The sequence below is a fragment of the Condylura cristata genome, unplaced genomic scaffold (genome assembly GCF_000260355.1).
Source record: "Condylura cristata isolate star-nosed mole 26May11 unplaced genomic scaffold, ConCri1.0 scaffold00020, whole genome shotgun sequence".
In the NCBI taxonomy this organism is placed as follows: Eukaryota; Metazoa; Chordata; class Mammalia; order Eulipotyphla; family Talpidae; genus Condylura; species Condylura cristata.
In genome coordinates, this window is record NW_004567121.1 from 16,307,857 (window position 1) to 16,318,620 (window position 10,764).

At 37.2% G+C, this 10,764-nt stretch overlaps 1 protein-coding gene across 1 annotated transcript in view; it reads right to left on the minus strand.

Annotated features, from left to right (window-relative positions):
* PLEKHH2 (pleckstrin homology domain containing, family H (with MyTH4 domain) member 2) overlaps nucleotides 1–10,764 on the minus strand; it is a 72,427-nt gene that overhangs the window by 53,024 nt on the left and 8,639 nt on the right. Inside the window, exon 3 of the mRNA XM_004686247.2 lies at nucleotides 988–1,050. Coding sequence (XP_004686304.1) covers nucleotides 988–1,050 — 63 coding nt within the window. The remainder of the gene's footprint in view (nucleotides 1–987; nucleotides 1,051–10,764) is intronic.

A 10,764-nucleotide genomic window follows, 5' to 3' on the forward strand; every position in this document is an offset into this window, starting at 1 on the left:
TTATTTCCAACTCTTTATTATCATAAATGAAGATGCTATAAAAATATTTCTATATAAAACTTCATTATGGTTAGGATTACCATAAAAGTCATATTTGATTTTCTCAGAAGGTAAAATTTGCTAATGTAAGCATTTTTATCCTTTTGAAAATGTCAGGAAGCAAAATATAGTTAGATTCTTCATTTTTCTCTATAGAAAGGGCTCCTGAAAAAGTCAAAATGGTAAGACATAGGAGAGGACTAACTGTTAAGGGGAAGGATGTCCTAAAGGAACTCTGCAGAGTCTTGCGGACCTCACCCCCTACTCTGGCTTTCTAGACTCTACCCCCCCCTCCAGTAATTGGAAACTACAACTCCCAGCAGTACCAGGGAGAGAACTGCAAGGACCCAAAGGCGGAGCTAAGCAGGAATTCTGGGACTTTGGGGGATAAATAAGGGCACCATTGCGGCTCTAGCTCTCTCACTCGGAAACGGCTCTCCGGACCTCGGAATTCTGGGACTTTGGGGGATAAATAAGGCGCCATTTCGTCTCACACTTTCGCTAGGGAAACGGCTCTCCGGACCTCGGAATTCTGGGACTTTGGGGGATAAATAAGGCGCCATTTCGTCTCACACTTTCGCTAGGGAAACGGCTCTCCGGACCTCGGAATTCTGGGACTTTGGGGGATAAATAAGGCGCCATTTCGTCTCACACTTTCGCTAGGGAAACAGCTCTCCGGACCTCAGGACTCGGGGCTTTCAGTTAGTTTGTTACCAGAGTTCCAAGTCAGCCTAGCGGGTAAGATATTACAGTTGTTTCCTTTTCTTTCCCCCTTTTGTAATAAACCCTTTTTGCCCCTTTTGTGTGCGCCTGCAGTATAACTGAATTTTAAGCATGTGGGTGAGGCCCCACCACAGGCGGCCCAGTTCACACTATTTTGAAGACTTTGGACAAAAAATATTTACACTGAAAAAATGACAGTTAAAAAAAAAAAATTAGCTACCCGACCTGTTGAAAAGCTTTTTCTGCTTGACGTTCAGCATCAATAACTTGCCGCTCAAGCTGCTGCATCTGTAAAATGAGAAAAAAAAACAGGAAAAATTTAAAATTAATCTTTCCTGTTTTATCATCTAATTCTTTAAGTATATTAAAGTTGTTCACTAATTACAATTAGCACATAAATGCCCCTTCAGAGCATATTAAAACATTAAGCAAATAAAATGCCACAGGTTTGATTTTTTTAATTAAATTTATTTCTTACATCATTGTTAATTATGGACAGTATTTGATTTCTTCTCCCAATTGTAGTCCTCACAGTTTTCCCACCACATACCACAATAATCCATCTCCACCTTTCTTGGTTTAATTTTTTTTTTAATACAATGTGACATATACTACATGAGAAGGAATTTTCTTCACTGAACCACAAATTAGAAATTACTGGTTAACAATAAATTAACTAATAATAAATTAAATCTAAGAAAATCGTAAGATCTTAAATGTCACATTTGATTTGTTGATCACAAAGTCATTATGATGTCAAGGAAGTGGTGTATTTTCATAACTTCTGTAGATGCTATGTTTAAGTGAGAACTCTGGGTAGTTTTAATTCTTAAAGATTTTGACAGAAAGAGTGGCCTCTGATTAAACATACATCTACACACCCACACTTGTCAACAAACAAAACACTGAGCACAAAAAATCTAAAATAGTTGGGTATTTTTTTTTAAGTTTTGTAGAGAACAAAAATATTTGTTTCAAATATTTCAAATATTTAAAGTAAAATATTAAAATGAGTATCACAAGTAAAATAAACAAAAATATTAAAAAGGACCCAATGTAAATGAACCTGAGATGACTACCAAGTAGTGAATGCACAGCCATGATCTATGAGTCTATTTAAAATTGGTTTTTACTGAGGGCAGAAGTCTGATTAACACTGGAGTTCGATGGTCTTCATTTTCCAATTTGTTGTCCATAAGTTCAGAACTGCTAGAGCACCTTGTTCCAACCTGGCCACCAACCCAATGAAGCCCCACCTGCCCCTGAACCACTGAGAAGATGCACTGGGCTACGAGAGAGACCGGGAGAGGAAGGTGACCCCCAGCTTGAGGGTGAGACAGCCAAGGGATGCCACCCTGAAGCTGCATTTGACCCTGTGTTTTCCATGTCTGAAAAATGATTTCTCCTGATTATATTATTTGTCAAACATAGGCTGCTTTGGGGGCATTCCCTGTGTTTTGCTAGTTACCTTTACTCAAATTAGCATTTGACAGAGGCAGCACTTTCATCATCACCATATCCCACCACTAGCAAGAATTCCTAAACATTTTATAACCGTAACACACCAAGCTTAGCAACAGTATCGTGCTTCCTTTGTCATCTTTATGCAATTCAAATATATCCACCACAGGGCTGTGCATAAAGAATCTTGGTCCACACTGAGACTAGGCCCACCTCAACAGCACTAAAATAGAGTTTTGGAAATGACATGGAGGGTAAGGCGGGGGGACTATGGCACCCGACAAGAATGACAAGGTCTGGTTCATTCTTGCATCACCCGCTCCACTGCTGCCATGGAAAATAAGATTTATTTATGCATACAGAACTGGGGTACAAGCCAGAGGTAGAGGGGCGGTGAGAGGCTTCACCAGAGACAGAGTGGGGAGCAGAACGGGCAGACTGACTCCGCACACTGTTGAGGGGACCTCAAGAGAGGTCACCTCCTGGGGCAGGGATAGAATTCACACTGAAGCTGAACTCACACTGAAGCCGCAGGCTTGCTGTGCTGTGTCCTAATCAGTTGAGCTACCAAGGAGGGCCCCAACACCACCTTTCTAGCTGTGTCATCCTCTAACTTCTGAAGACCTGGAATAATGAGTAGGAAGGAGGAAAGGGTCTCTGAAAAGACTTCACAGCTTTCTCCATGAGTCTGAAAAGTGTACAAATCAGTTTGGCTTGGACGTTAACTGAAGATAAGTGAACCGATTCTGGAAAGCTGCCGAAGTGCCTGCCAGTTTTTGCGGAAAATGCAGAGGATTCCAAAGAGAGACATCTATTTTATACAAAACCACTGCACACTGTACTCAAAGGACAAAGTTAACAACCCTCAGCGAGTAGTAGAAGGCTGCTGCTCAGGTCTGGCTATTACTTTTAGTGGAATGATTCCCAAAATGATGATAGTAATGAAGAACGGTGTGTACCAGCTCTGAGTATTTGGATGTAATTTCAGCCACACACTGGTTTTCTCCCCTCCAAATGATGGAGGAAATGACTGAGTGCGAGGGAGTAATAGAAGTGTACACTCTGAGAGGATCTGAAAGGGGGCTAGTACAAACTGCAACGTAGTGTAAAATGCATACTTCATTCAGTCACATATATATTATTTGAAAATTAGTACAAAAAAATGAAAAAAATCTCAGTAATTTTTTATATGGACACATTGAGATGTTAATATTGTTGGCTGTGTTGCATTAAATAACATGCTGTTAAAATCAATTTCCACTGTTTTTTCATTTTAATGTTTATTAAAATGTTTAATTTACATGTTTCCTATTTCTATTGGATAACAAAAGTGTAAAACATTCCATTGTCATCATATATGGCAATTTAACTGTCTGTCCAACTGGCAGCATTTAAAAATTTTTATTAAGATAGCACTGGTTTACAACACTGTATATGTTTTAGGGGTACAGGTTCATACCTCTGCAAAGATGTTACCACTCCATTGCCACCACCAAAGCCCCCATAACCCTCCACCACAATCCTCTGGGCCCCTTCCTCCTCCCCTCTCAACATCCTCATCCCCACTATTCTGGAAGCCTCTGTTCTATCTCAGATTTCATGCGTTTGTTTTGTTTGTATATTCTGTTCCTCTGCTTTGTTTCTTTATATCTGTGTTTTCCCTTCTTTTTTCACATTATCGCACAGTCCCCTCAAACAGCAGGATTTCACCTTTGTTCACATCTCCAGCTGAGTAGCATTTCATTGTGTTTGTGTACTTTGGGATACTATAACCCACTCTACTTACCTTCCAGGAAGTTAGATAAAAATAAGAAAACATTTAAATGTTATTTGAGAAAAGTTGCTGTTATTTCATTAATTAAAGCTATGTTGCGGTGGTTGAAGTGTTATAATTTAAATGATAAAAACAGATACATGTTCTGCTTGTTCTCTCTGAAAGTCTGCAGATTCTTGTAGAGGTGTATATTCAGAATTTTCATAAAGATGTGCCTATCAGTTGTTAAGATAGACCTTTTTTATATGGAGTCTTGAGTCCAATTCTGGGAAATGCCTAGGCATTGTTTCATTGATTTTCTCCACTCAGACCTCTGAGTAGTTGAGTCTTGGCCAGAATGGACTGGTCTTCTACATTTCTGACCCTTTTTTTTTTGTTTCCCATCTCTTTTACCTTTTTTCTCTACTTCCCAGGAACCTAGCTTAAGTTTATATTCTAACTTTTCCTTATATTTGTTGTGTTTATTACCATGACTTTTTAACAGTGCATATTTGTGTTTCACATTCCTTTTTCATAGAAGCAGTATCTTTTCTCTTGGAGAATATGAAATCCTAGCTTTTTGCTTGTTTTATTTTGTTTCCTTTTTCCTGTATAAACATTGGTTTTTTCCTGATCATTCTCTACCTTCCATGTAGAAGTTAAAGGACTAAAAAGCTGATTTGGAACTTCAGTTCAGTGATTGAGTTGTTGACCCATGGTAGCCTGGCTAGGCTTTCTATTAGCAAAGTGCTGGCATCAGCATTATTACCTTTTTCTTTCTGGGTTAACAAGATTCTCCAAGTGCTTTCAAACTCCTCCTATGGGTAAAAGTTTGGGAGAAAGTTGGGAAAGGGGGACAAGTTCACCATTATAATAATAACATATGTACTCAGCTTCCTTGTATTAGAAAAGCAGAAAGATGGAAGTCACAGCCTTAAATAAAGACTGGAGTGTTCTGGGAGCTAAATGCCCTGCAGAAGCCTCTGAAGAGTGACTTGTGGGGCTGAAAATAGTATTAGTGGAAAATGTGGCCCTTACAATAAACCAATTCTCTGAAACCTTCTCATTTATCTCCATGTGCCAAGTGTTCGGAGTGAAGAATTTACTTCCTGTTTAAATAATGAAATGTTCTTCTCTTACAAAATTGAATAACTTGCTTGGAGGGCATTACAACTGTGGTATTTATGGGTTTGTGGTATAAGGTAATAAGCAGTCGCCTACCCACTCACCCTAAACAAAGATTGACAGTTAACCAGCAGAGACTATTTAAACACAACTGCCGGTCAAATTTTCAGAATGTCCCAATCTTAAATAAAAAAATGCACTATCAAAGATCATCAGGCATTGATGAAAAGCTTGCAACCTCAAAAAAAAAAAAAGTAAATCTCAGAGGAAAAGATAATTCAGAAAACAGAACCATTTTAGTTTTTTAAAAAATCAATTTTTTAAAAAATTCTAATTATGTTTTCACAGCCACAACATAACAAAACTGTTATTTCTGTTAAAAAGATTAGGTAATTGGGACCCTTCCTGGTAGCTAGCGGCAGCTTTGGTGCGAGCTTGATCCCCTCCTGGGAGGTGACCCACATGGCGCAGCAGACCTCTCCTGTCTCGCCTGCTGCTCCCCTCAGCAGTGTACCTCATCAATCTGTCTGTTCCGTTCCCCACTCTGTTTCTGGTAAATCCTCGCACCGCCCCAACACTTTTAGCCTGTACCCCAGGCTAAAATAAATTTTAAATAAATAAATTTTTAAAAGCTTTAAAAGAAAGCGTAGGCAATTGATGTTCAGAATAAGTGCGCCCTATACAGCCAGTGACATGGCTGAGATTTGAGTCTTCATGTTCCTAGTCCTTTTTGTTCTCTTAGTTGGTATTTATAAGTGTCACACAATCAATCCCAAATGTGTGAAACAACAGCATTCTTAGCTGGAAAGCATTTGCCTTTATTTGTGTCTCCTGTATGTTATTCTTTCAGCCTAGAAATTGTTTATTAGTAATATTTAACAATTTCACATATTAATGCTTTTTCACATATTAACATTCATAATGTGAACAATTTTAAGCTATATGTTCTCAAGAAACCTAGCAAGAAAGAAACCGGGATAGAAGTATAACTAAGAGAAGTTAAATTTGGATCTCTAGATTTTAACAGATTTTTACCTCTAAGTAAGCTAAGTGATCTCTCTCCCAGATTTGTGGCTTATTATTTACTACATGACAATTGTTGAGGCATGGGTAGTGAACACCACACAACAGAAACTCCTTAAATGTTTGTTAAGCAAAAAAAAAAAAAAAAAAGGACAGATGAATGAATGGGAGAAGGAATCAACTCTTTCCCAAACATTTAAAAACAAAAATAAACCTGGTTAAAAGAAAACTGCATTTTCACAATTTATATTACAAATTACAACTACTAAATAGTCACATCGCATAAATGTAAATATACAGTAAGTGTATACCATAAAGTTTGGGACAATTACAATCAGTTTAAATGTAAAGATAGTATTAAAGGCATACTTTGATTATAATTTTTTAAATTGGAGAACAACTTGTCAAATACTGAAAAAAGCAATGCAATATTCATGTAAGTTTTTACTTTCTCAATGTAGGCTATAACATAAAGTTTGAGTCAATTCCACATTCAACCTATACTAAATCACTAAAAAAAAATTGAAATGATCTACTTCTACATTCCAGGCCTTGGACAAAGGATCTTGTGAAAAGACCACTTACACATAATAAAGTGCAAATTCTGAACCTAGTTCTCTGATTCTCTATTTTAGACCTGCCCTCGATAGCCTATGGCAGAGAGAAATGTGCTGATCTTGGATCGTAAGATAATCACACATAATACTCAATGAATCCCGTATTTTCCCAAACATTATATAAGTGTCTCATATATCAACTTTTTTAATGGATTGGTTACTTTAGGCAGAATATTTTAGGGTCTTCCACTTCCTAATGTGGACAGAGATTTCCCCAAAGTATCTCTCTTCCTGATGTTATTATCTGTGTGATTCTGGAGGACCCTGTGACATATTAGGTGAGCAACAGAGTGGCCAAAATGATGCACAATGTAAATAAAGCAAGCATGATCTTACTGCATGGTTGTATGAAAGCGGACGCGAGACTCTTCAGGGACTCCTCATTCCTAGAGAATCTCAGACCCTTCAGGGACTCATATCATAAAAGGCCAAAAGACAGGAGACCCCCACATCGCAAAGCTGTGCTAGGTAAAGGCAACAATAGGTTAAGGGGGCGATGCTTACACCAAAAGAAAAAAGCCTTCAGATCTTTCACCCTTTTCACTAATCTATAGGAAATAACATTCAGTCCAAGTTTACAAAGAAGTTTTCCCTCTCCGCTCCCTAATGCGGATAACTAACAAGTAATTCTGTAATGTAGGAAAACTACTTAAATCTCAGCTTCCCTGAAGAGTTTATATTTCACATACTAGAGATATTTCCAACACCATTCCTTAAATTCCTCTAAAGACCTCTCCCACTTACAGCAGCACTTGCCCAAGTCTTCAATAAGGTCTTTTTCTTCACAAGCTTTAATATTCTAAGTTACTTGGAAATTGTGACGGAAAAAAATAGTTTTAAGAAATCTTATGTGTATTCCCTTAATGTACCTCAAAAAAAAAAAAAAAAGGCACCTATCATTGAAACCCACCTTTATTACAAAAAACATTCTGAGATCATCTCACACATTTTTCCTTAAAAAGGAACCGGAACCCACAAAGACTTCTGTAAACAGTCTGTATCTATAATATTGTATCTTTGTTTTAGTCCTTTCTTGCTATATGTACCCAGTGGCCCATTTAGAAAGGTACAGGGAAAATAAGGAGTTATTTTTATGTGCCAGACTCTATTAGCTGCATCACAAAAGTGTGAAAGACGTAAGTAAGATCTGAGGCCAGCTCTGCTATTTGTTAGTTGTATGGTACTAGGGACACTATTTAAAGACTCTTAATCTTAATGTCAACATCTTGAGAATGGGGATAATAACAGTGACATCATTGGGCTTCTGTGGGGTTCAAACTGGCTAATGGCTGTAATACAGGCATAGAAACCACAGCTGGCACCTAGTGCTACCTACCTATAGCCAGAGCCAATAAAACAGAACTAAGAACCAGAACTGTTGTAGGAAAGAAAAGTTGGCCAGAATTCCTGGCAAAGAGCTGAAGAATGAATTAGTATTCTCTCAAGAATCCTCAGCATTGGGTCTGCATCCATTTGGGGAAAGGTATGGAGAATTATTAGGGAGAAGCCTCGGGGCAGACTGGTCCAAACACAAAACCAAAGGTTATGGATGGGATCAGACTGGCCTCTGGAATGCACTATTTGAGTCAAGCTGGCATGTAGAAGCAATGCAATGGATTTGCTTTGAAAAACATGTAATGTTATATAAATTATTATTACTACATACATACACACACAGATGCCTAACCAGAGATGGATTTATGTTTCAATGCTGAATAAGAGAAGACAGAATAGGTGAGTGGGTGAGTACATCAGAGAAAGCAAGGAATGTGGTAATAAAACTAGATTAGAGAAACCATAGGGTGTTGCTAGGCATTCAGACTCCTAAAGCAGATTGCCTGCTTGCATCTTCATCATTTACTTTTGGCATAAACTAAAGCAAGTAAGTTTCATGTGCCAAAGTTTCCTCCTGTGTTAATATGGATAAGGCTAGTATAAACTTCATAAGGTTGTTTTAAGGATATATATATATATATATATGTCATTTAGAAGACTGATCAAAAACATCAGTTTCCTAATCTGTGAAATGGAGACAATAAAATTCATCATCATACAGGTTATAAAAGTTAAATAAATTTTATCTATAAAGTGTTTAGCACTTTATATTAGGTATTTTTATTAAAATATGGGTGGGTACCAAAAATGATTTTTAATGCAGAGAAAAATATATCAAATATTTTTTGAATATACCAAAAATATTGTAAAAAAATTTTTTTTTCATTTTGGTGCTGAGTTTCTCTACTGGGAAACCATGAGTAACTTGGCATATTTATCCACTTTCCACTGGACAAAACACATCTGAATAATTTCATCTTGTAGCTCTGTCAAAGGACTTTAGTCACAAATACAAAATATAGAAAACCAAGCGGGATAAAAGAAGAAGCCACAACTAACATGGCAACTTTGAAATAATATCCTTCTCACTATTCATTCACTAACGTAGAAAATCTAATGACACAAATTAGTAATCTAGAATCTTACTGAAAAAAGTGACCTTTAAATGGACATTCATGAAGGAATTTATTGCAACATGCCTTCTAAAGTACAAAACAAATGTTATCATAAAATCTAGAATTTAAAGGTCGATTGATCCTCCAGTGAGGTCAGAAGGAAAACAGGAGAGTTTAGAACTTCAAGGGAACAGAGACAATGTCAGGAGGCTGTGTGGGTGCAGGGCACCTCCCTCTGTGTGGCTGAGGCAACAGCTGGGATGTGTCCATGAGGCTGAGGCACAAGGATAAAACTGATAACCAGGCCAAAACCATTTTATGGAGGTTAGATGTATAGAAAATACAAGCTAGATAACAGCATAATCTGGGAAACTATTACAGAGAGAAGAGCAAAAGATAAATGTGAGTCACTAACTTTGAATAATCTTCTACAAGATTAATTTGGTAATTTATTCCACAAAACCTATTCCTGAGTCACTCTTTCTGATCCAAGTAAAAGGATAACTTTCTTCTTTCTACCTGAAAGATGTTAAAAGAACAAAAATTTTAAATGATGTATATGAAAGTTTAAATGAAACACTTTATTGGATTTCATTAGATGCTTTCTGTGCCAAGATATTCTTGGCTAGCAATGGAAGGTAGATTGAAGGTCTTTTCTTGGAGAGATGTGCTGTGTGTACCAGTCTCCATCTCAAAAGGATTATACAGAATTTAAGAAACCACTTGTAAATTCTTGTGATGGGTTTTGAATGGATCATTAATTTCAGTTATCCATCCACCTAAACAGCACTGTTCAACAGAAACATAACATGAATTATAGGTGAGTCATACATGTAATTAAAAATTTTCTGTGATACATGTTTTTAAAAGTAAGAAGATTATTTTCTATTTAACCTACTGTCCAGTATATTATCATTTAACCATGTAATCAACTAATAATACAAAAATATTGCTGGGATATTCTGCATTCTCTTCTCATACTAAATCTTTTATATCCAGGGTGTATTTTACATTTGTGACATACCTAAATTTGAACTCATCCCACTTGAAGTGCTCAATAGCTACTCATGGCCAGTGACTACTGCATTGCAGAGTGCACCTCTAGAATTCCCATTGCCTGGAAATTGCCAGGGATATGGGTTGTCTTGTCCACAGGTATAGCACAAGGCACACAGTCTGACTTCTCCAAACAAGATGAACAGATGGCCAACAGGTCCATGCAGATATGCTTGACATCATGTATCATTAGGGAAATGCAAGTCCACACCCCAGTGAAATATCACCTCACACCTCTGAGAAAAGCCACAATCAAAAAGACAAGAAACAAAAAGAGACAGTGAGAAGAGAGGAGAGAAGAAAACCATTGTACACTGTTGGTGGGAATGAAATTGGTGCAATTACTATAGAAAAGAGATGGAGATTCCCCCCCAAACCTGTACAATTCAATCATTCCACTTCTGAGTATTTACTTAAATATAAAATCACTTTTTTGGAAAAACATGGAAGCAGCCCAAATGCCCAAAAGTAGATGACTGGATTAGAAAGATGTGGTACATATATACAATGGAATATT